At 37.9% G+C, this 27,298-nt stretch overlaps 1 protein-coding gene across 14 annotated transcripts in view; it reads right to left on the reverse strand.

Annotated features, from left to right (window-relative positions):
* The window catches only part of PRUNE2 (prune homolog 2 with BCH domain), a 329,922-nt gene that overhangs the window by 81,465 nt on the left and 221,159 nt on the right, over window positions 1-27,298 (reverse strand). For 10 of the 14 annotated variants that reach the window (XM_056805921.1, XM_056805917.1, XM_056805914.1 and 7 more), the window contains exons 7-9: window positions 23,280-23,438; window positions 15,466-21,997; window positions 14,224-15,019 (exon numbers count right to left, since the gene is read on the reverse strand). In XM_056805921.1, the coding sequence (XP_056661899.1) occupies window positions 14,224-15,019; window positions 15,466-21,997; window positions 23,280-23,438 (7,487 nt within the window). The remainder of the gene's footprint in view (window positions 1-14,223; window positions 15,020-15,465; window positions 21,998-23,279; window positions 23,439-27,298) is intronic. The other 4 variants (XM_056805927.1, XM_056805925.1, XM_056805924.1 and 1 more) reach the window with 1 other exon arrangement.

Genomic DNA, 27,298 nt, shown 5'->3' on the forward strand with positions numbered 1-27,298 from the left:
TGGCATATGACCAACATATCAGAAACAACTGACTGACCCCCTGGGCTGTCCTAAGTCAAGCTTAAGCCACCATTGGCACATGTGAGACACAGGAAGTGATGTAAAGAACTGCCTTTATATTTCGCGTCACTTCCTGTGACTTCCTGCCAGAGCAGTTTTTATTCCCTTTTTGCCCCCTCTCTTACTCGCTCTGAGATGTTGGGCTCTCTCGGAGAGGTTGGGCTCTCCCAGTTCAGCATTGGGAGCTTGTGGCAGCATTCTTGGCATGCTTGCTGGTTTTTGCTCTGTAGCGTGGTTTAGGTGAGGCATCTTCCCTGAGCGACTTTGGTGAGTAGCTGCTGATTCCTCCTTTCCTTGACCTCCTAAAGAACTATCCTCCAAGGAAGCCCCTCATCTCCGAGGTCTCCTGGCTGGAAGCCAAGCTATATTTAATCTTCTGAGGAGGCCTTGTGGCTAAGGCCTCTGAACTTCACTTGGCTTAGGCTAAGCCAGAGAAATTTTATACCCTTTACTCTCTCTCTTCTTTCTTCCTACTATTGTAATTAAACCACCATAAAAATTCCAAACTGACTTGAGTATTTTATTGGGATTGAATTTAAATCCCTGGCGACCACTAAAATAATATATTCAGTCAACAACCCTAATTTTTACCCTTAACAAAGTTTAGGGGGAAGGGAATTTGACATTTTGGAATGTTAAGATTAAGATGACTATGAGACATCCAGTTCTATATATCTAATAGTGTAATAGATGACTACTGATGACTAGTAGATCAATATATTTCCTAAACTCCACCTCCCTTCACTCCCAGATCCCACACATTCCCTCACCCTCCTCCCTTCCTCCAGCCTCTCCCTCCCAGTTTCTTCTTGAAGCTTGTGGCTTTGCCCCTCCCCCTTCCCCAGTGGACTATGAAGATACTCTTGTTTTCTTTCTCGGGTAAGGGGTTTATTGGGAAACAAAAGTATAGAGAACTGAGGAAAGAGGAATGAGGGTTTCCCTAAACTATAAGGAGAATTTGAGTGTTTGGGAAATCAGTCCAGTCACAACTGTGACAGAGGGACAGTCAGAGAGATGGAGGACTACTGTTATTCTTCTTTTCTTCTCCACAAAGCCACCAAGGTCTCTCAGCCTAATTTCAGAAGTCCCCCCATCAAGGGTCCTTCAGCTTGGGGCAGAAAAAAAAACCCAGAGAGCAAAAGTCTTCTGGTCAGTCAACCCCAGAGAGAGCAGAGGTTTCTCAGTTTCTCCTGGTCAGCTCAACTGCCGCCTCTTCTTGGGAACATTCCATTTGGAACCTTCTCCTTGATTTTGCAGATCTGGTCCCCAGTTTGTTTCTTGCATTCTTGGCTTTCAAGTCCTCTCTCTCTTCAGGCCTCTTGCACATAGACAGTTGAGATTCAAGGCTGGAAGTTAGGCAAGAGATTAGGGCTGAAAAAGTAGATATGAGCATCATTGGGATAGAGATAATAATTGAATCCATGGGGACTGATGAGCTCACCAAGTGAAATAGTATGAAAGGAGAAAGGAGAAGGTCCAGGAGATAACCTTGAGGATACCCCTCCCCCGGTAAGTTAGATGTAACCTAGACAAAGATCTAGGAAAGGAAGCTAAGAAAGAATGAAATAGGATCACTTATGAAGATAGAGGAGTTTGCCATGACAGGGAGTTTGGCCACATCTTCATAATAAAAGAAGGCATCTAGATCATGTGAGATGAGGAAGAGAGGGGAGAAGATACAATTATAATATTGTTTGAATGAATTAAAAGTGACTATATGGAGAGATATTCAGATTGACATAACAAAGATAATGATAATTCTTAAATTAACTTAAAGGTTGAGAATTATATCAAATTACCAAAAATATTTCTTAGTGCTTGATGAAATAATTAAAAAGTCCATTTGGAGGAATACATTATAGAATATCAAGTAAAAAAATTTTAAATGGAGCAAAGAGAGAAGAGCATTTGCAGATTTGAAATTATACTATATAGCATTATCACAAAAACTATCCAACCTTGACTGAAAAATAGAAAACCAGATAATGGGAATGGCTAAGATAAGAAAGAAACATAAACCAACAGTATAGTATTTAATAAATCTCAAAATATAAATTATGTTGGGAATTACATCCTCTTTGACAATAACAAATGGGAAAATTAGAAGGCAGTTTAACATAAATTAGCATTAGATGGTTATCTTATATAATATAACACAAAATCAAAATGGATATATGAGAAGAACATTAATGATAACATCAAAAAAATTACAAGAGAACTAGATCAGATACTTTGATCAAAGGAAAGGAACAACTTTCAAAGAAGGAATTTTACATTTTCAACAATAAATGTACATCAAAACAACTCTGAAGCTTTATCTTATATTCAGCAAATTAAGTAAGATGACAAAAGATGGGAATAGCCAATGTTGTGTTAAAAGACAAAAACTAATATAGTGTTGGTGGAGCTATAAATTGTTATAACCTTCTGGAAAGTAATGTGTAATTATGATAAGAAAATGACAAATATTTATACACTTTTAGCCAGAGATCACACTTTTAGACATAAATGCAATAAGGTCAAAGATAAGATGGAGAAAGTTCTATGTATACTAAAACATTTGTAGCACTATGTTTTGTAGTTGCAAAAAAGTAGGAAACAGCAGATACCCTTTGATTGGAGAATGCAAAACAAATTGTGGTATATGAATGTGATGGATTATTATTGTGCTAATGAATATGAGAATACAAGAATTATGAGAAGACATATGAACTAATGAAAAGTAAGCAGAACCAAACAATACAAATAATGGTTGTAACAATTTAAATGAAAAGAACAAAAAACAAACCTCTCAAAACTGAACATTGTGTAATGATAATAACCAAGCTTGACCCTGAGGAAAACATTTGAGACTGCACTTCAAAGCTTCTTTGAAGAAGTAAAGCTTGAAAGTAAAGTAAAGCTTGAAACACTGAATTTGCTATTAGACTCAAGTAATATGTTCAGTAGTTTTATTGAATTATCATTTCCCATTTTCTTTATTTCTTTTTAAAATTTTCTTAAAAGGGATGGCTCTATGGAGGAGAGAGGGAAGAGAGCTATATTTGGGAAATGAATGTTATTTGAAATAATATAGCAATTAGAATTTAAGGAATAAAAATCTACTTTAAACAATCAAAAATAGTTTTGTTTAGCTGTATCTGTTTTATTTAAATATATTTATTGATATTTTTCTTTTCTATTTCTATATATTTCTTTCACCCCCAACCCATGATAGAGCGATTTCTTCCTTACTAAAAGAAAAAAAAATTAAAGAGGAAGCATTTTTTCAAAGTTCTGTGAAACTAATTAATATATCCAAAAAAAAGTCTGACATTATGCTAATTCACATATACAGTTCTCTATTTCTACAAAGAAATATGGAGAAATTTTGTCATATCTTTTCTTCAGAGCAAAGCTCAGTTTTTAGAAATTTACAATGTTCTATTTTAATTCTTTGGGTGTTGTTCTTTCTGCTTACATTTTAGTAGTAATTGTGTGAGTTGTTTTCCTGGTTCTGTTATCTTTATTTTCCATTTATTGTGGGAAGATGGCAGCAATTTAGGACCTAGAGGAGTCCACATCTCCCACAAACATTCCAGGAAAACTCAATGCATTGGAAAGAAGAATGATAAAGAAAACTAAACAGAAACAGCTATGAACTCCTTTATCCTTGCCAGGACTTGGGGAAAGACCACTAGAATCCTCCAGAAGGTCTGGGCAGAAAAAGTCAGAGTAGTAGAAATCAAAGCACAAAAGTAGTCAGGATCTACAGCAAGGGATAAGGGTCAGACTCAACACCCAGAGCAGCCCAAGCTCCTACAGGAGAAAGACCTAGCACATCTCCAGGGCAGCCCATTCCCAACCTTGGGCAGCCCAGACTAAACAACAGCATGAAAAAAAGTCCAGATCAATGCCTAGCCCAGCATATAGGTAGCCAGTACCCAAGCTGAAGTCAGATCCACAGTAGGAGAAATAGCTAGAATGGCACCAAGGAAGTAAAATACCCTGGATTTTGCAGTAGTCTGCAACTAGTCCACTCTGTAACATATCATTGTGGTCTATTAGGGTCAACAACGAACATAGAGAAGGAGACAACCCAAAATCTAAGTCTAACTACCAGAAGACTGACCAGAAACCCAGTATAGAAGGCAGGCTGAGGTTTAGCCACTCTATCCAGGATCAAGCAAGTTCTACCAAGAGTGTAAGATGGAGCACTGTTTGACCTAAACACAGAGCTCCAGTCCAGAAACCAAGTCTTGACATATGAAAAAGAGAAGAAAGGAGAGATAAAATGAAGCAGTACTATGGACTGAGAGAAGCCCAAATGCTAAACCAAAAGAAGAAAATAACTTCAGAAGTCCAAGTAGAGTTTCAGAGAAACCAATGTCTGGGCCACATATAATATCAAATAAAACAAGAGATACAATATGTACTGTTAAAGGAAATACCAACTAGAGAGGAAAGAATGGCAAGGAAAATTAACAACTTAAAATAGATAATGGTAGACTCTATCCAAGAATTGAACTCCTTGAAAATGAATTAGGTTAAACAGAAAACACTGGCTCCATAAATATTAAAATAAGATTAAAAGGTTAAAAAATCAGAAGAAAATTTAAGGTATTTACTGAGAAAAAGAAAAAGAAAAAAAGAAAGAATCTGAGCTGGAAACAGGTCAGGGAGAGATCATTTAAGAACAATTGGACTACCTGAAAAATGATGACCTTTAAAGGGTAAATTATGGGGTTTTTTTAAACTGAATATAAATTTAGTTGGTCACCAGGGATTTAATTTCTAAATTCCAATAAAAAACTCAAGTCAGTTTGGGAATTTTATGGTGGTTTAATTAATATAGAGGGAAGGAATTAAGAAGAAGAGAGAGGGAAAAGGGTATAAGATTTCTCCAGCCTAGCATGAGCCAAGGGGAGTTCAGAGAACTCAGCCATGAGGCCTTCTCCAAGATGAGGGAGGATCGCATTTTAGGAAAGGTAAAGGAAAAAAAAAAAGGAATCAGCCTAAACTCTGAGAGAGCTCAGAGAAGATGTCTCACCTGACTAAGCCAAGATGCCAAGATGCCAAAAAGCTGACACAAGCCACACTGATAGTCAAACCCAATGTCTTTGAGAGAGAGGTGCTGAACTCCATGCCTTCACTGCCCAAAGAGAGAGATAATATATTTATACATCGATATATATGGAGAGAGATTGATGGACAGACAGACATACATACATACAGACAGACAGACAGACAGACAGATAGATAGATAGATAGATAGATAGATAGATAGATAGATAGAGATACCATATCTCAAGAAAACTGCCCAGATCTCTTAGATCCAGAGGACAAAATGAAAACAGAATTCAGTGGGCATTTACTATGTTTCTGGTTCTTTACTACTACAAATAGTTCTATTAGAAATATTTTGGTGTACAGAGGGCTTTTATTTTTGTTGTTGATCTCTCTGGGGTTCATATCTATAAATGCAATCTCGAGGTTAAAGGGTATGGATATTTTTATTATATTTTAAAGTAATTCCAAATTGCTTTGTACAACATTTGTACCAATTCACCACTCCACCAATAATGCATTAGTATGCCTTTTTTCTCTAGCCTTTCCAATATTGACAACTCTCAACTTTTGCCATGTTCATACTTTGCTGGATGTGAATGAAATAAAATCTCTGAGTTGTTTTACTTTTACTTTTTCTTATTAGTAGTAATTTAAAGAATTTTTTCATTTTATTGTTATTTTTTTAATTCTCCAACAATATCTTTTGGCTGGAGATATAATCATTTCCTGAAATTGCAGTATTTTACATTTATTTTACACTAGAATAAGTTTAAAAAATAAACTTGAAAAAAAGGATTCAAAGATTACAAACTTAAGCCAAGATCACATCCCAAAAGACATTCTACATTTCTAACTTAAATTATATTGTTTGATTTTTTCCTGAGACTATCATAATATATTAGAAATGGCTATTCATAATAAATGAAGTGTTGTGGCCTCTAATTTCCAAATCTGGAATTGGTTAGAAGTATTATATAAATTATATCATCCAAGAGATATAAGATCAGGAAAGAAGGCAGATGAGTTCTTCACTGATACCCATGAGATGTGAAAAGATGAAATGGAAGGCCTCTAGTAAATTTGGTTTACTTCCACATTACATAAATGGGAATAGTTGGGAAAAGATGATGAGAAGGCAACGATGGCTTGGGGTCTTCATTAATGGAAAGAATGCCAACACTGATAAAGTCACATATTCATTCATTAAAGTCTTACAAAAATTTTGAGACAAGCAACCAAAATTAATTTATTACCTATATAAAGGCAGTGTCTAATGGAATACTGAAAATGCCTGGCATTAGAAAATCAATGTTGGGTCACTTACAAAGATAGAATCATGGGTTCTTAGTGTCACATGTGGCCTGGGGGAAAGAGAGATGACCTCTTCACCAAGGGAAGGTAGGAAGCTCTTGACTCAATTGAGTCCTAAGGAGATCCTGAAACCAAAGAGAGGTGTATGTGTGTGTGTGTGTGTTATTTATGTGATAAATTTAACATGTCTCCACCCCAGAATCTGGGGAAAACCTTCTAAACTAAGTTTAGATATGGCTCATGTCTAGATTATCTCTATAATAGATGAACAGGATTCATTTAAGGTACAAAGCAGTAGATATTAGGAATAGGATAATTATTTATTTTCTTCATCACTAGAGAAATGCCATAAACACAAAAGACCAAAAAACAGATATTAACAAATACTTAAAAGATAAAACTATAACCCATCACCTCTTTTGTACTCTCCTCAAAGGTAAAGAAGATTTGAAATACTTGTGGGACTGCTAAACAAATTTCATTTAAGTTGAGGAAATGTCCTCTACCAATGCAGACTGATATCTCTCCAATGTAGAGGACAGAGAGGGTAAGTGACTTGTCCAGGATTCACACTCCAGGATGTGTGCTCTTCTAGAGTCCAAGGCTGGCTCTCTATTCATTATTCCATCATGCCTCTCTATTTAATAATCTTGTTATCTCATCTAATTGTTTTGTTCAAAGATGTCAGGAAGGTATCATTTTTTAGCCATAGAGTACCGAGGGGATAGCCTATGCTTCTGAAAGAGAACAGTTTTAGGAGGTGACTAGGTGAGGTGCTGAACTAAAGTGGCAGCCCTATGAAGCTCCCAAATGAGCACTCAAAAATACCATAGTCAACTAATGGTATATGTTACTATGTCATAGAATACTTGCCTAAAGTGAGCTTGGCAAATTAATTTTCCACTCTTCTTCAATTGATCCATCCAATGGAATCCTGGCCAACTGAAAGATCCATTCAATTCCTACCTCTTCCTTTTCTAGAAATGATGCTATATAAACAACACAATTCATCTTGCCAATTATATGTTCTAGGGAAAAAATGCCCTTAGTTTGAAGCTTAAACATAAAAGAATATGATAGAAACAAGTTTCTTGTACATGGTAATTGACTTGCTTCACCTTTTGCATGCAGCTCTCCAAGGCTGCTTTATTTTATTGTTTCATTTCCACAGATGAGTGTTCCCTTCAGGGAAGAGTACACCCTCTCCAATGTGCAAACTACAATCCATCTATACTTTTTAACCTAGATTTCTTTTAACTTCAGATCCATGATTCTCTGGCCTTTTTATTCTCTCTACCTCATAGTCAAAAATATGATTGTAAAGTTGTAGCCTGATGTAAAACATCACTCAAGACTTCATCAAAGATGTCCCCCTACTACATTCCTGAATACTCAGAAAAAATCCAAAGTAAATACTTAAGGACTTTCATTCTTTTATCTATCTATCTATATTAGTGGTTTTGTCTGTGCATATACAGTTCCTCTATGTGGTCTTCTAACTCTAGATCATTCTACTCCTGTGGCCCCTTCTTTTTTTTATTTTATTTGGTCAATTTCAAACATTATTCTTTGGTTACAAAAATTATATTCTATTTCTCCCTCCCCTCCCCCTACCCTTCTTGTTGCCGATGCTCAATTCCACTGGGTATTACATGTGTCCTTGATCAGAACCTATTTCTATGCTGTTGATGTTTGCACTGGGATGTTCCTTTAGTGCCTACATCCCCAATCATACCCCCCCCCCTCAACCCATGTGATTAAGGAGTTGTTTTTCTTCTGTGTTTCTACTCCCACAGTTTTTCCTCTGAATGTGGATAGTGTTCTTTCTCATAGCTCCCTCCAGGTTGTTCAGGATCACTGCATTGCCCTGTGGTCCCTTCTAATTGATCAGTTCCTCCCCAAAGCTCCATTTTAAGGAAAGAGTCCAGGCCAGCCATATTCATTCCATTCTGCTAGTCTCTGCTCCTGAGTCTCTGGACTTTTTTCTCTGCCATAACTTCTTCTAGATACCTTTTCCCCATCTCTTTTCAGCATCCTTTTATTGTTGTCTCCTATTAGAATACAAGTTACTCAAATGTAGGGACTGTATTTTTGCTTGTATTTGTATAAGTTGAATTGAATGGAAAATGCATTTTAAAAATTAGATTGAATGTTCATATGGGATCATTTTCCTCCACAGCTTCCCATCTTTTAAGTAAAGAAGAAGTAGAAAAGAATACTGTATATGGATCTATGCAATCCCCAGAGTAGAGAGCATCAGCATAATGTATCTTGAAACATGACCATAAATGACTGTCTCTACAAGTTCTGAGGAGTGATAAGCTTGAAATTTAGAGGGCCTCATGAAAAATGCAGGAGGAGCTAATGGCACATTATATGTGTCACTCACAGAAAAGAAAAGGACTTTTTGTAGGACCTGACATATGTGAAAATAAGCCAAGAATGATTAATGTAAAAAGAAAGAATGTACAAAGATCTGGGTAGACAGGAAGGTCTAGAATAACATCTTTCTCTGGTTGAATGCTGGTAACATACCAGCAGTAAAATTCATTGAGCTTCAAGGTCATTAAACAAAATTTTTTTTGCCTTACTTAATCATGAAATAGGATACAGAAAGGGATAAAAAATGTAAGGGTCAACTTAATTCTAAATACTTTACAATGGACATTTTTCCAAAAGATCACAGAATAGGAGCTTTATGAAGTCACAGGATAATTCTTTCTCTCTTACCATACAATTCAGCAAGAAGAAAAACAAAACATTTTCTTACTACCTGTGTTTTGAGCTTAGTGCTTTCATTTGAATCCTCTGGTCCTTGTCTGTTCTATCCTCTCAGTGCCAAGGACCCTAATATGTGTGTTTTCATACTTTTTATCATTCAAATGATAATTTAAAAACTTTTAAGTAACATAACACCTAGCCCACTTCATCCTCATTTTCCTTTTTTAATGGTGGTTTGTTCTTTTTTTTTTAAATAAACATCTCTCATTTCAAGAAATAATGAAGTGATCAATTATTTTTACTTTTTATATGATCTAGTGGGAAAATCAAAGGCTTTTACCTTTCTCTGACTCTGTCTCTATGTCTCTTCTTATTTGCATGTGCTGAGGTCTACCATGTATGTTGAGGATGGGGTTGGAAACTTTCAGATTTTTATAGTAATAGATGTTCCATTGGAACAACAGATTACAACTGAGAGAAGGGTGATATAAAAGAGGAGAGGAAATGTCTTCTAAGAGAGAAATTGGGAAAATCTGGACTATTGCTTTCCAAAATATTTTTTTGGAAGATCTGATTTTGAATTTTGGATTCTCAGGTTTTGTTGCATATGATTACATATGTCATACGAATTACTTATCTTTCCATATGCCCTTGCTCATATTGTATCCTTGTTCAGAAGTCTCTGTCTTCTCTGCCATTCCAAATGCTAGCCATCTTTCCGGAAACCATTCAATCCCATCTCCTTTGTAAAGCCTTTCTGAGTACTTTGGTTCATTGTAATCTTCCTCCTTTTTAATTCCTCAAGCACTTATTATCTGTACCATTTTTGGGGTACTCAATCATAGATGACCCTGTGTATCCCTTCTCTTTCTTGAATCAGATGGTAAGCTCCTTGAGGGCAGGAATCCTGTCTTATAAATTTTAATATCCTCCACCATCTAGAACAATTCTTCACTCTGAAGGAACTTGGTAAATGTGTGTTGAGCTGATTAAGCATGCACTTCAGTGCTTTTCTGTCTGACATAAGAGTTTTGTTCCATTCTTCTCTTAAAGTTTCCTAATGGCAATATCTGGGTATGGACACTTTTAAACAAAAGAAAAAAATGAATTAACAACTAAAGTGTCATGCCATTTTTACTGGTGTCATCTGTTGGATTTCAGTAGCATGTACCCATGTGAACAGGAGCTTAAACAATTGCCCATTCAACTAAAAACTGCCTTGTTTCCAAGAAAGAGGGTGTCACCCTGCCAGCAAGACTGCTGGGCTCCATCTGCTGCTACCTCTGAAGTAAGAGAGAGATGGAGCGTCTCCATGGAACAGAATAACTAGACATGAGGCAAAAAAGATTGGGATAATAAAGAAAATGCTTGGATCTGGGAAGACACTAACATGTTGGTGAGTGTGTAAGGGCTGTACTCTTACCTCATTAAGGCAGATTCCTGAGCTTCAGTATGTGAACATTTGGACTTTTCTTCCCCTCAGTTGTTAAGCCAGGTCCCTCCCAAATGAGGAAAGAATGCTCTCCCTCCCAGGAGAGGAATTTGCTCATTCCACATTTTAAATCTATTGGGAGTATTCTCCACACTTTTTAGTTAGGCACTTAGGGTGGTACATTAACACCAAGGAATGATTTAAGCTCTGAGAGAGAGGATTTGGCTGGAAAAGAAGAATGCTCCTATTCCTTTTTAAAAATTCAACATTTAGACACTTGTAGAAGCCAGTGGAACTGTGCGTCAGCTATGGGAGGGGATTGGGGGGAGCAGAGGGAAAGAACATGAATCTTGTAACCATGGAAAGCTATTATAAATTAACTAAATAAAAATTTCCAGAGATTAAAAAAAATAAAATTTGACATTTAGATTAATCAGACAAGTTTCCTGAGAAATACTTGAATATATGTGATTTCCTAGACAAAAATATAAGGAGTTTTAAACCACACATGTCCATCACAGAATTTTATAGTAAGAAGAATGGGCAAGTTTTGCCTAGACTACTTTGGGACAACCCTCAGGCTGTTGGGAAATTGGTAACTGAGGACCCAGTCAAATGTGCTGCTTAGGGACTGGCTTTCTATTCTCTCAGAACTAGAGACTTCCCCCCTGAAGTCACTGTCCATGGGCTAAATGACCCTGAGGTAGTAAAAGTGTTTCAGTGAGCAGATTTGAGAGTAATGAGTTTAGTTATTAGGAGGATATAGAGGGGATGAATGGGTTTGTCTGTTCAAACCACAGGTTAGTGCACATTTCTGAGCATATGTATCAGTATGAATGGAGATTTAGTAAGCATGTCTTGAGTTAACATGCCTAAGGAGTAGCATAAAAATCCTATTAAATCTCACCTTAAAAAGTCAACCAATTATTCTAACCTATTGAAATAATTTTAAATCCTATCACTCTCAACTTCATGTCACCTATAAATTTGAGAGTGTGTTCAGTCATTTCAGGTATGCCCAGCTCTTCATGACACCATTCCCAGTTCTCTTGTGTAAACCTTAAAATTTCTCAGACTTATGAATGTTGGAAATTTCCCCATTGGGGAATCTTCTACTTAAAAAATTCCCTAGCAGATAGTGAGAATTCTACTTGAATGTGAGGGCTCCTTGCCTTGGGAATATCCCTACTCCACCCTACTTAGGACTGCTTTAGGACAGAGAGCTCCTTGAGAACAATGAAAGTGCTTTGACCCATGCTTATGGAAAGGACAGGAGGTTCTTTGAGTCATGACTGTTTTGGAATTTATACAATGGGATGCTAAGTACCCATATAGGTGGGGCAACTTGTAAACTACTTAAACCTAAAAGGGTGATAACTTATTCAGAGGTTTTTTCTTAATGAAATTTGTCAACACAGTAGCATTTTTTCTGACTTACTAAAGAGATTAAAACTACTCAGCTGTGAATTCAAAATGGGCGGTCCTTTAGAAACATCTACAGTGATTGGTAGATGTAAGGACTTAGGGGAGGTGACAGAGGAAATTTTGCCCTTAAAAATAAGAGCTTGGATCTCATTCAGGGAGCTTGATTTCTGACTCTCATTCTGAAGGAGAGTTCCTTGAGGAGCTCCTCTGAGGGACTCTGTCCCTCTGGGGTAGGAGCTCTGGGGGCCCTTGAGAGAGGCCCTTTGAAACAATCTCTGGCTGGAAGACTCTTTGAGGAAGGATGCTGGCCTGGTGTCACTAGTCTCCTTATTTAGTCAGACCTTGTGGTGAGTGTTAAAAAACTGACTGATTTCTCTTTTAAGACTCAGGCCTAGGCCATATTGGCTTGAGGCCCTTCATACTTATTCCTTTCTTACTCTCTCTCTCTTTCTTTGATTACTCATTGTAGTGTTAATTAAAATCTCTATAAAACCCAATTGACTTGGGTATTTGAATAATTGGGAATATTTCCCTGGCGACCACCTTATATTTGATTTTTAAACCCAAGACACTGTAGTGAAACATATTTCTGTGGTCAAATTTACTCACCCTCTCTTATATCTATCACAATTTATATCTTCAAATATTTTAATCACTACAGTTTAAGGGCTTAACCATTTTAAATCTCACACTTGGCAAAGATACTGGAGTGATTTGCCATTTTATTCTCCAGCTCATTTTATAAATGAGGAAATTGAGGCAGAATTATATGACCAAACCTGCAAGTCATCTATAAATTCAAGAATAATAATAGCTAATGTAAATTGTACTTTAAATTTTGTAAAGTTTTCATATAGTATTTTGTAATTTACCATGCCTCTGTGAGGCAGGTGCAATTATTTTCTCTATTTTATTTTAAATATTTTTTAAAATTTATATTATTTAATTTATTTATAAGTTTTTATTATATTTATTTCTAAGTCTTAATTATATGTATTTATTTAATTTCATTTATAAATATTTATTACATTTAATTATTTATTAAAACCTTTACCTTTCATCTTAGAATCAATACTGAGTATTGATTCTTGACTTGCATAGGATTACACAGCTAGGACGTGTATGAAGCCAGAATTTAAACCTAGGACCTCCCATCTCTAGACCTGGCTCTCCATCCACTGAGCCACCCAGCTGCTCCCATTTTTTCACTATTTTATAGTGGAATTGAGCCTGAGAGGGGTTAGATGACTCTACTAAGTATCTGAGGTAGCATCTGACTCCAAAGTCAGTGTTTTTATCTACCAGGCCACCTAGCTTCCTCTATAAGCATGAAAAAATCCATTTGCTATGAGTTTATGCAATTCATTGAGAGAAATGTTGATGAGAACAAAGCCAAGGATGTATCCCCAAAACACACCAGTAGGAACCTCCTTCCTATTTGACTTGAATCCAAAAATCATCCTTTAACTTTAGTCAGTTAATTCCAAAATCACCCAGCTGCCTTATTGTCCAGTTTTATGTCTCTCCATCTTGTCTCCAAATAGATCAAGAAATACCAGGTTGGAAGCCTTGCTGAAATCCAGGAATACTGTTTCTAGGGCACTCCTTCCTTTGCGCCTAATAACTATAGAAATGGAAATACAGTTCCTCTGGCATTACTTGTTGGCAAGGCAGTAGACAGAGCCACTGGACCTGGAGTTAGGAATCTCAAGTTGAAATCTGGCCCCAGATACTTAGTAAGTTGCAGAAGTCACATAACTTCTGTTTGTCACAGTTTCCTCATCTGTAAAATCAGAATAATAACGTCGCCTACCTCCCAAAGTTGTTGTGAGGATCAAATTAAGTAATATTTACAAAGTGCCTGGCACATAGTAGTTGATACTATATAATTTCTAGCTGTTATTAATGATGAATATTAAACAAGCATTATTAACAATTAAGTTAATTAAACATGTCATTAATTAATACTTTATTCACTCTTAAGTATTAGCAAACAAGTATTATGGTTATTACTGCTTCTTTTTTAAATAACCACACATTTTCTTACTAAGAATAATTTTAAAATTTTGCAAAACAAATAACTGAAGTTCACTTACCTATAATTTGAAGGCTAATAGACCTTTGGAAAAATCAGTACATCCTCAGGTTGTTAAAATGTGAAAGATAAGTTTCTGATGAGTGAGAAGGTAGAGTGGGAGAAGAGGATATAGATTTTTTTCTCTTACCTTCTTGGGCTCCGTTCTCTTGGTTCAAAGTCAAGAAACTCTGTTTCCTCCTCCATTTCCTTTTCTGGGGCAATGCTACCTTCAGAAAGCTGGGGTGACAGCATTTCCCATTCATTTTCATGGGCAACCACTTTTAGCAAAAGAGCCCCTGAATCCGTCTCGTTTGTGCCCTTATCCTTATTTTTCCTTGCAGATTTCTCCTGTCTCAAAGATTCATAAGGATTCTTTTTCTTTGTCTCTGCACAGACCTCAATTTGTTCAGCTTCTCTCAGCTTCTGATCTTCAGCCATGATTGAATGTCCCGACCCCAAGTTCCCTGTTTCTGGCTGGCTGGAACTCTGTTCAGGTGATGCACTGTAAACCTCACTGGGGCCCAAGACCATCCATCCGGGGCTTTGTCTAGGGCTTTCTAGAGATGTCCTTTCATCTTCCAGCTTTGGAGGCACAGTGTAAGAAACATTCTCTACTAAAGGTCCCATGGCAGACTGGCCTTTCCTTTCATTTATTGCAGTGGCCTGGAATATCTCCTGAGCGGCTGCTAAAAGCTCTCCTGGAACCTCCATTTGTTCTGACTCCACATTGACTTCTTGTAATTCAGATTTGCTTTCCTTTGGTTCAAGGGGAACCTTCCTCTCAGGGAAGTTTTCTTCATGGTCAACAAGAATATAATCCATCTGTAGTGCACTCTGGTCCTCATTCATCTCCATACGTGTGTCTCCCGTCTTTCCTGTTCTTGGCTCATGATCCTTGCTAGAAACAAATTCCACTCCAAAATCTAACGGATTTGGGATATCACCTATGGGTGAATAAAGAGAGAAGGGAGTAGGGGAAAGGGCAAAGACATCTTGGTGAGATGCATGATATAGCTCTCTTTTATACTTCAAAATGAAAACCATTTTCTAAAACCCTTTAAAAGTTTTCACAATGACTGATTCTGTTACTTTCTACAGTATGTTATTGGGGGAAAGCATTGCAAGCAATTTAAATTACAGAGACGACTAATTTGACAAGACTGCCTAAAGTTTAGACTTTGAGGACTTTGTCCAACATGCATTTCAAACTTAGTTAGTCCCCATGGCATTCTCTGTTCCTGTTAAATCATTCCTCTCTTTCCTACATATGATACTCATTTCTCATCTCCAAGCTTTTGCAAACTTACAGGGGGAAATGAATCTCATACATGCAGTCTCTTAAATCATTCCAGGAAAGCCATGTTTTGTTAGTTAAGGCAACATGTCTTACCATTAGGTGGCCTCATGTCTCCACCTGCTGGTGAATCAGAATTACGAGCTGACCCAAGATTGGAACCAGATTCTAATGGCAAGGATGCTGGCTCGGGATCTTCCTCTATATATAATTCAAGCAACTGGTGCCTGGCCTTACCGTCTCTTTCCTCTGAGTGGCTCGTGGTATCTTTTCTGGACGGCAATGTGGGGAACATTAGTTCTTCCATTTCACTATCAGAAGATTGTTCCTCATCTGAGAGCACTTCCCTCTCCTTTGTGGAGCTTTGGGGTGCCTCCGTGAGAAATGTCAAATCAAAGGGAGGTGTATATGGCATGAGTGGATGTTTGGTGGAAGGCTCCTCCAGGAGAGGTTCACCACCATATTGGAAGTGTTCAGGTTCTTTTATTGCTCCTTCATCAAAATTGGTAACCACTGCACTCTCTTCAAAATCTCCCCAAGTGGCTGTTGAGGGAGAGAGAGTTGGTCTTCCTGTAGAATTTTCAGGGTGATACTCTTCTGATGGTGATTCTTCCATGCCCCTCATTGTCCCATTGGAAGTGTTCATCACACCATTGAAACTGTGTCCTACAATAGCCTCATTTCTATCATAAAAAGGGCCTGTGGCTGTTAGAGTCCCAGTATTGGCTTCTGGCTCTTCATCAGTTAAAGGTTTTTCAGTGTTAATCAGGGCACTTGTATCTTGTTTACTTTCAGGAAAGATATCACCGGCTACACAAGAGCTGTTCACCTCTATAGTAGCTGGTGTCTGGGGAATCATGGTAGCAGAGGAGCCCATGTTTTCAACAGTAAAACTCTCCATTCCCAATGGTCTCAAAACTGATGCTATTTCTAGGGTTGTTTCACCTTTGAATTCTCCTATGTTTGCACCATCGTTACCACTGTTAGTCAGTTCAGAAAGCTCAGAGGAAGTTCTGGGAGAGAATGAAAGATCTAATTTGTCAACATTTACTTGTTCATTATTTGGATGGAAGGAAAATTGTTTTTCAGAATGCATTCCCACATCGTGAGTGGCAGGTTTCTGTCCAGCAACCATATTGGCTTCTTCATTTCCCTCTAATTCAGTGAGATAAAACTCACTAGCTTCCCCTCTAGGGCTGGCTGAAGCTTGGGCAAGATGCTGCCCAGCCTCTTCCTTCATTTCATATTCATGACACACATCAGGACTGGTAGAAGACTGAGAGTTGCTGTCTTGGTCACAGTGACTCAATATATCTGGATTTTCACCATCAGCTTTCAGAGCAAAGGGCTGTTCAGTAGCAGTCCAGAGATCAGGCATAGCTGAGATAATTTGCCTACCTTCCTGGAAATTTTCATGCAAAATATCTGGGACAAATGTACCTTGAGAGACCTCAGCAGGTAGAGAACTATTCCATTCAGGGTTAGACTCTATTGTCATTTGAGAGGAAGGGCTGATAGTAATAGAATCATTTGCATGAGGAAGTTCTGAGTCTGGCTGATCCAGAGCAGGAAAAACACTGTCTTGACATGGTTCTTGGGCATGGCTTTTAGGCACAGACTCAGCAGGAGCTGATATGAATAGTTGTTCTTTGAAATCCCTTTCTTCTTGACTTGAGTCAAATTCATCAGACTGTTCCATCTGTATATTATCTGAGGCTATTTGTGTTGGTTGGATGTTCCAAAGTGGTTCATCAATTTTCTCATTATTACATTGAAAGGGTGACTGGTTTTCATCTGTGAAAGGATCAACATGATGTAATTCCTTGGATTCAAAATCACCCTGAATGAGTACATTCCATGGATCTACCTTCTGGCCTACAAAAGAGGTCTCTTTCAAAATACCATGTGAATCAGAGTGTTTCATTTCCTTAGGACTCTTTTTCTGGGGCCAAGTATTCCACCACTCTTCTCCCTCAGCTGAAAATCCAAGAGTTTCTTCTTTGGACTTACGCTTTACTTCTGACTCATTTTTGGGAGACATTTGTAATGATGCCTCTGGTGTTACATCTTCAATCTTCAGTGTCTCTGGAGAACATTTTGCCTCCTCACTAAATTCAGATGCCTGTTCCTCAGTTTTATTCAAAGGTGAGAAATTCCAATGATCAGGACTGCTTTGGTCTTCATAGAATGGGCTTCCTTGACTCTCTCCTTTGGTTGTTTTCCAGGAATCTCTATCTTCAGAAAAGTTCTGACTTTCATGGTCAGCTATGGTCAAACATACATTTTTTTGATTAAATATATTCCATATCCTAGAATCCTTCTGCAAATCTGCTTGGGAAGGCATCAAATGAACTTCTTTCTCCAGTTTATCTTCACCATGAGGGCTGCTATTAGTCCCTGAGCTTGTTATAATGGACTTAATATCATTATTGAGTGCTGTTTCAGGAATTTCATGCTCATTTTTTGGGTATTGATTACCTTCTGAACTTCTTTCCTGAGACCCTGAATTTTGAGAAGTATTGCCTCCATCTGGGGTTGATAAAGAAGAAAGGGAGTCATCATTATCCACTTGGGTATTCCAGATATCTAAACTTTTAGGAACTTTGTGTTCTATAACCTTTTGAAGTTCATCCATCATTTCCCCCTGTAAGTCTCCCATTTGGGGCACCATTTCTGGCTGGGCACCAATGGAAGCAAGTTCAGAGTTTTCATTATTCTTGACACTCCAGTCATCTTGATTCTTTCTCTGATAGTCCACAGTCTTCATATCACCAAAGCTGGACATAGCAGCAGATGGATCACTTAGATCAGGGCTTGATGCACTTGAATGTGTATACTCACTGGACATAATATCATCCTCACCATTTCCTGTTTGAAAATCTTCTATAGCAAGATGATGTCTAATATTTTTCATTTCATGGTCTTCATTTAATTCAAGACTTGTTCCATTGGATTGAGAATCTCCACTTATGCATGCATTCCAAATATCAGGACTCTGAGGACTTTTAAGAGGCACCTTGTCTACATTCTCTGTGGATATAGCCTCCAGTCCCCAAATTTTATATGTTTCATTTTCCTCAAGGTTCATTTCAGATAATCCATGATCTTTTACAGATTCATTCTGAATTGATAAAATATTAGCTGTGTCAACTGGGTTTTCCTGATTCATGAAATGTTTCTCACAGGCATTATTTGTCTTCAGTTTATTTGTGGAACCTTTTGCTTGAGCACCACTAGTCCCTTGGTTAGTGGTATTGTCCTGGAATTCTACCAGTTCCTCTGGGAATTCATTGATGTGAGGACTAGATGCAACTGAAGGAGAGCTACTTTTAACAGAGTCATCATGAGTCCCTTGATTTTCAAATGCAACAGGAGAAAACAGTTCTTCTTGGTCACATTCCTCTCTTCCTGAACTTCCTGATGTACTCTCTACCTCAGAACTTCTTATATCTTCTTCAATTAAATATTCCTTATTGATATTTTCTTGTATATTATTTTCTTCTTCACTCTGTTTATAACTCTGATCCTTTAAAATATCTGAATGCTCAAGATGTTTTTTGCTCTCAGGCCTTGTTGCAAAAAATTCTGCATTGTCCACTGAAGGACTTTTTTGTATTTCCTGGTTGACAGAATCAGCCAGAGGAGTGACAGGTGTAAATGCACCTTTCTGCTCATTTTCTAAGATTTCTAGCTTATCTGAGATGTTGCTGTCTTTAACTTTTTCTGATGAGCTCAGAGTCTCCCAAGGTGATTTGTTTTCATCTGAATCTACAATGGGTGATGAGTCAGGCAGCATTAAAGATGACATGCTGTCATCTTTCATGACTGTATCCCAAATATTGGTAAAGATTTGTTGTCCACTTTTCTCATCTAATGAGTTGAATTCATTGAAGGTGGCATCTTTTCTTTTCTCAGAGGCATTGTAGGGCATATGGTGCTCCCATCCTACCTGATTATCCTCCTGACTCTCAACACTCCATGGTTCTAGCTGTTTCACTAAAAATCGAGTTTCTGGTTCTACACTCTCATGTATGTATCCTTGAGCTTGCCCTTCTCTGGAAGTCTCCATTCCTCCACTACAGTCATCCCAGTCTAAGTCATTATCCAGATCTGAAATAGTTGCTGTAGACTGTGTGTCCTCAAGGATGACTCTATTCCACAAGTCAACATTCTCAGGAGCGGCCTGCCGGGGATCTGTGCCACTATGCATGAGGGTCAGTTGCCGGTTTGTTTCGTTATACATCTGCATCACTCTAGGATCATCATAACTAGATTGGCTGCTTTCCCCAGCATCATTCTCAGTCAAGAAATTCTTAGTATCTGGATATTCTAGGCTGTGAAAATCTTTCTGCAGATTTGAAGGGACATTTGTTTCTGAACTGACTGTCACAATCTGGCCATCATTTGGTGTATGTGTTGTCCACATCTCTAGGGTCTCAGGGCCTGAACTAATTCGATTTCTGTAAGATGGCAGCTCCATTGGCTGAGGAAGTTTTTCAGCATCATTTGACTTATTCAGTGAGGTCTCTTCAGCAGCTATGTTAATATCATGATAAAAAGTTTTGTCCTCAATTTCTTTTTCCTCCCCTACAAAGGTAGGTGATATATAGGAATCTGATGTAGAGTAGTTGGTATCTAATTCTGAAGCAACCAAATCTTCTCCTACATTGGATGTGCTAAAATCTGAGCACCTATATGATAAAAAGGAATCTTCCCAGGGAGCTGGAGCTCCTTCCTTATCATTTGTTTCATACAAGTTCCAGGTGTTTACCTTTTCAAATGATTTTCCCCTGATGTCAGAACCACTGAACCCATCCTGATTTTCCCTAAGCAGCTTAGAATTATTCCAAATTATTTCAGAATCAAGACTGGGATTCTTAGACTCAATGTGGACATTGTTGGTGTCACCCTTACTCTCATCCCAAACTTCTGAAGTCACTTGATTATTTGGAGTTTTTGGTGAACTCTCCAATGGAACTTCTGCAGAAAAAGGAAATTCTCTCTTTTCCATAGCCCACTCATCGTGATCCCTTTGGGGAGGCATATTTTGGTCCAACTGAGGTACATTCCAGGCCTTTTTCAGAGAATTGGTGTTGTCTTCTTTATTAAATTTAGTCCAGGCAGGGAAGGGCTCTGAATCCACCAGTCTATCACCATCATCTGCAGGATTTTGCCATGGATCTCTTTCCATTACAGAAGGTGGGCTGGGCTCCCACACAGCAGCAAAGTCTTTTATCAAGTGGCATGTCCCCTGAGGGGAAGCATGTGATGTCTCAGGAGGCAGTTTCTGGTGTTCTGGATTGTCTTCACTTTGTTGGTGAGTGTCAGTGTTATCCATGGTGTGTTGTTCAAGTTGGGTCTCCCAAGGACCCAGCTTTGAGTATTCCCCATGTCTTGGCTGCTTTTGCTGATATACAGAATCTGAAGCTCTCCTATCAATGGGGCTTGCTTTATGATCTTTCCAGGATTCAGGGCTCTGGAAGACAGACTCCTGTTCACTGGAACTCCATGCATCAGCATTCAGCAGGGCAGGATTTTTAGAGTCAATTTCTAAACCACCCCACCAGCTGCTGCACCTCATACGGGTTTGAGCAGATCCTGTATGATCTAAGTCATTTATTTTTTGCAGCATGTCTTCTGGGAAGAGCAAGGTTGGGTCCTCTGTCAGGGGAGAGCTTTCCACAAAGCTATTCATTGGGGTTGGTGGGACTCTTGTCCCAACATTTTTTAGTCTCTCAGAGGGAGGAGAGTCATCTCCCACAAAATCGGTAAAACTCAAAGTTCTTTCTGAGAGGTCCCCAGGGCTTTCCTGCCTCTGGGCAAATTCCCCATCAAATTCCAGAAGGTTATCTTTTTCAGCTACTGTCATCAGTAAACCTGCTGAATAATTAGACATGTCACTCCCTAATAGATTCATCTCATCAAGTCCTTTTGGCACTGTGGGTGGCTGTCCTTCTGATGAATCACTGTTGGGAAAGAAGTCATCTGCTGGGGAATAGTCAGCCGAATGGGAAGATGACTGGGATTGCACAGAAACATTGGGTGCTGGGTCAAAGTTGAAAAGATCAAAATGTTCACCATCCTCTCCAGACTGTGGTTTATGTTCCTCAGCTATTGCCCCTTCTGGGATGGGACTATAGGAATCAAATCCTGGGAGGAGGCTATGATGAGGTCCAGCACCTTCACCAATTGGACTGTCGTCACTTAAGAAAACTGAGCTCTCCTTGGAAGACCGGCTGCTCCGAATAGTTGCCAACCCACTATCAGGACTCACAAGGTCTACATTGACATCCACCTGAGCTGGGATGGAGCCATTGAGGTCCTGAGGGTTTTCTATGAAATTCACAGAACTGGGTTGTGGTTCTACATCAGAACCATATAACTCCATGATGCCAGAAGATCCCTGAGAAAGTGGTGCACTTCCAGCCACAGCTTCAGTGGAGGATGTCCGGCTATTGGAGACCATTTCTGAACATCTCCTGTTAATGACTTCCTTAACCAGGAGAACCATCTGATCAGAAGTTATCAAAGGATCCTCTTGCTGATATACAAGGATCTCATCACAGCCACAATCAAAGGGCTCCAGCTCCAGACAAGGATTCTGACATTCTTCCAGTTCACAGCAAATCTGTCAGGAAAGCACAACATTTCAAATGAACATGACCATTCACCTCAGGCATCTTTGAAGAGAACTCCTATCCAAATCTCTTACCTACTTGGGATCAAGAGAATATATAAAACAAAATAATTTAAAAACCAGAGCCTTTATTTCAGGGAAACACAGCTCATCTGCCTCCAAATGGCTACAGAAAACAAAAATAAAACCATTGGGGTAGAAGGATTTCCTTGGGAAAGGATTGTTATATCTTCAATGAACCACTCTGAGGTATTTGGAAAGACATTGTCCTATTTGGAAACACGAGTTTTAGATGTCATATTTTACCCCTATATGCCATATACTCCTCCTTCTAAGCTTGAGTTATATACAATGAATGAATAAAAAAGCACTTATTAAACATTTACTATTTGCCAACATCTGTACTAAATACTGGGACACAAAAACAAGAGCAAAGGTAGTTCATGCCTTCAAGAATAACTCTTTCTAAAGTGGAAAATAACACATATTGGTTATCACAAGTGGTGACCACAGAAGGGTATTTTGGTATGGAAATTATAAGGATGGTTATAAAATGGTAAGGAAAACACTAAGTAATATCCTGAGTATTTGGAGGCATTTGCTGACAATCTAATATAAACAGAACAGTAGTGTGGTAATTGTAACTTCAGACCTCTGGGAATGGGAGGAAAGAAAGAGGACCACTCTAGAGCCATTCAACATGACCACATTTTATTATTAGGATGTGGGAAATTGTAATATAACAATTTAAAATAATCACTGGATATCTTTAGGTTGACTAACAGTTCAGCCAGCAAGTAACATTGGAGTAAAGGAGAGAATCTGGTTTCTTCTTCCTATGGCAAATTCCATATGGGGAAGCCTGGGAAAATCATAATCATTTCCAATTGGCCCTTATTTGGGGGAGGAGGCTCTCTGAGGGAATTGGTATTTAGGGTTTATGATGACATGTTCAAAGACTTGTTTTTAGCCTGACATATTCTGAAATCTATTCTAGAATTAGCTTTTGCTACTTAAATTCTTAAAAGCTGACCTTCCACATGAATAATTTATCCTAGTATTCTATAGATCATTAATTTAGAGCTAGAACATATCTTAGAGATCATCTAGTAACCCCTCATTTTATAGGTGAGGGAACTGGAGAGAGGGAATACAGTTTTCCCAAGATCACATAGGTAATAAGTAGCAGAGGCAGAATTTGAACACAAGTACTTGGGCCTCTAATCCAGTTTACATGGTGAAAGCAATAAAACTATTTGGGTGAGTTGCTCACTTGATTGCACAGCTCCACATTCTCTGAATATACAGCTATCTGTCGTCTTGTCTGTTGTTCATCCGATAAGTAACTGGCCAAAAGGATGAGTACATCAAAGCCGTACTTCTCTGTAAAAATCTTCAGGTCAGTAGCCATGTTTCTATGAAACATACAGTCCTAAAATTGAAAGAGAGAGTAGACTATCATAGGAATTCTTAATGGAGGAGTGATATACCACACAAATATATACACACACACACACATGCCCCATGGTCTAATACTAAAAAGTATCATTTGATGAAGATTAAATATTCAAAATGAGTGTATTTATTTTCTTTTTTATAATTTTTGAGACGTTTATACCATTCATTAATATAAAAGCAATACTATAAAGTCACTGTTGGGAATCATTACTTTTACAACAAAAGAAACAATTCTTTCCTACACAATCAAGAGCAGCTTAGTAAAAGATGGAGCCACACAGGAAAAGCCACATTTCTTACGTAAGATGCCCAGAGGAGACATCTGCAAAAACAGAGTGTGTGGAGTTTAAGGGAATTCCATAAGCACATATGGGATGCAAAGTGGAAATGGTTGTCCAAACACTGAGGGAGAGAATGAATTTGCAGTCAGTGAATGGGAAAAAGGAAACTCTTCTGGTCATACAGAGTGGCAATTTGTTCTGTTTATGCTGTATTCAATGAAACCCTAACGCTGGTGATTGTGTCTGAGAACGTAGCTCTAATTCAACAAGAATAGAGGTTAATGTTGACTTTAATATTGTGCATACCATAGTTTAAAAGATTTTACTATCATGGGGACCAATAAAGGACATGTTAAAACTAATTTGAACCCATTGGAACTCCACAGACAAAATAGAAAATGCTCAGTTATCCTTTAATCCATTGCTCATTTTAACACAATAACTTCCATTTCTGAGTCACAATAATCTTCTTAGAATGTTAGAATACTAACTTGTTATTGTCAATTTGGTTCAACAAATATTTATTAGTGCAATTAACTATGCTAGCATCTATTTGTGCAATGGAGTTGGCTCATTTGGGTTTGGATCCAGGCAGTTCCTCTGGAATAGGGCTCTCTTATAAGGGGACCCACAAGACTTTGAGAGTAGAAAAGTCCTCAGGAGATCATCTCTGTGCAGATTATTATTGCTATGCATATAATTTACAAATTTATATATCCAGCATGTACCTTTCTCCTGAGCTCTATTCCCACATTACCAGAAGCCTTTTTGGTCCTTTTTGGTTGAATGTCCTGTAGACATCTTAAACTCAGCATGTCCAAAATCTCCCCCTCCCATACACACTCTCCCCTCTTCCCAACTTCATATTACTATCAAGAGCACCACCATCCCCTCAGGCACCTAAGCTTACAACCTCATTGACATTCTGAACTTCTCACTTGTGTTCATCCCATGTATCCAATCTATTGCTCATCTGATCATTTTTATCTTATATTTTCTCTCTCTTATATTTTCCCATCTTTCCACTTATACACTTACCACTCTAATGCAAGTTCTCATTAGCTGACATCTAGATTATATTGCCAAAGCCTTCAAGTCCTTCCCAACTCCAAAACATCTTCCATTCAGCTGCCAAAGTGATTTTCCCAAAGTGAAGCTCTATGTATATCACACCCTCTACTCAATGTATGCCAATGGCTCCCTATCACTTCCATTTTCAAATACAAAATCCTATGTTTTAAGCCCTTCACCTTGTCTCTTTTTGCCTTTGCCTTTGGATTATACTTTAACTCCTTTCCATGTAATCTAGGCTCCAGTGACATGGTTCTACTTGCTATACCTCTCAAAGTATTCTTGATTCTGAGCCTTTTTGCTGGCTGTCCCCAATGCCCACAAAGCTCTACTTTCACCTCTCTAATTTCTGGCTTCCTTCAAGTCTTAGCCAAAATATCAGCTTCTCTAGGAAGTCCTTCCTGGTTCATCTCCATTGCTAGAATCTTCCCTCTGAGATTACAGTCCAGGTACACTGTGCAATATGTCCCAAAAAATCTTGGTGCAGTGGTAAGGTATTAAAGTTTAAATAGTTATAAGCTTATATTTAAATTTAAACTATAAAGCTTATATATGTAATATGTATGTTATATTTATAAAACTACTGTTCTATAGCCCCTATCAGAATGCAACTTATTTGATAAAAGGAAAAAGGGGATTTTTGTCTTTCTTATTTCTCCAGACCTTTGCTCAGTGCCTGGCAGAGAGAGACAGAGACAGAGACAGAGACAGAGAGAGACAGAGAGAGTCCTGAATCTGTGAGTGTAAAGGAAGCTAATGGTTTTTACAATTATTGTTATTAAATAATAACTATGCTAAGCCACATGTTAAAGAGAATTCTAAAAGGAGGTGTGGTTCTGCCAAATAGAATCTGATATTTCAGGAGGAAACAATATCTTATCTATTGCAACAGAGTAAGTAAAAACATAATTAGGGCAGCAATATTTCGACTGAATCAGTCATAACTAGTTTTAGAAGGTTATGACTGATTTGAAGGTTTTCATAGGCAATGACAAACTTTTCTCTTCCCCCAAAGTAAAGTGTTTTTTGTAATAGGAATCAATAAGTGCCTGGAACACCTAAATGTCAGGAAACAGACTCTTACTGATGTAATATAGAGAAATGGTACCTACACAGGGACCTGTGTCCTGACATATCCAGAGACCCCAAGAAATAAGTAGGGAACACATCTGAATTTTGGAGAGGTGATAAGGCTAAGGGAATGTCTAGGCTCTGAGTGTATAGAACAAGCCAACTCTTGGTCTGGTCATATCAAATAATATTTCATATCTTTCCATACACTTGAATATGAGTCTTGAGGGCAATTTTCTCCTGTCTTCAGTGTTCTGGGGTATTTGGGAAGATTATATTATAACCAATGAGAAATATGGGTGAAATCCTTCTTCTGGTCTTTTTTTTTCCTGTGGTCTTTTGCTCTTTTGAGTCTTGATTAAATGTTTATTTTTTTAAATGTATGCTCTTATTCTGTTCTACTGATATGGGGAAAATTAAATTCAGATGATTTTAGAAATCTCCAGATGAGTTTGGAAGGTGAATCAAGCCAAGGAAAGCATTACTCCATATTAAACCCAGTAGCTTGTGTGAGTCTAGAACTACATGAAGTAGACGTTACACTTTGTTTCTTGTTGCTTACACAATGATGCTAAATGAATTATGATGCACTTTGTTTAAAATAGTGGATAAAATCTTCAGAGAGATTGTCTTGGATTAAGAACATTTATGTATTACAGTCTGGTCACCTGAACCTTTCTATTGCCCTCTGGATAATCTTCAATTTCATATCTTTAGTGACATGGTATTCCATAGCTTATGGTCATACAATGATACCAGAAAAATAATGTATTTAAAAAGATGGGCCTTTGCTTCAGAGAGGGACATGGGGTCATTGATAAAACTGTGTAATTTCCCAAAGCAATTTAGCCTACTCTCTTTGTATTCAATCCTAGACTTGGTTCATCACCCCTTTTCAGTGTCTTTCCAAGATCTATATCTATATTTAAACATATCTGTATCTGAATCCATCTAGTTCAGTATCTTTCTAGCTATATGTATATCTTTATCTATCTATAAATATAGCTGAATATTTTCTAAATGTATCTCTCCATCTATATATCTCTTATCTTTGTCTGAACCTACATGTCTATATTGATAGTTAAATATCTATAAATATATATATATATAAAATAAATAAATATCTATAAATATAGCAGTAGCTATATTTCTGTATTTCTAGCTCTGCCTCTTGTCTCTATCTCTACCTATCTCTATCTCTATCTATCCATCCACCCATCTATTTATGTCTCTCTCTCCCTCTCTGTCTTCCCCTCTCTCTCTTTCCTCCCTCCTTCTCTCTCTCCATCTCTCTTCTCCATTTCTCTCTTCCTCTTTTTTCTCTTTCTCTCTCTCTCCATCTCTCTTCTCCCTCTCTCTCTCTCCCTTCCTTCCTCTCTCTCTCTCTCCCTCTCTCTCCCTCTCTCTCCCC

This window comes from Monodelphis domestica, chromosome 7 (assembly GCF_027887165.1).
Source record: "Monodelphis domestica isolate mMonDom1 chromosome 7, mMonDom1.pri, whole genome shotgun sequence".
NCBI classification, from domain to species: domain Eukaryota; kingdom Metazoa; phylum Chordata; class Mammalia; order Didelphimorphia; family Didelphidae; genus Monodelphis; species Monodelphis domestica.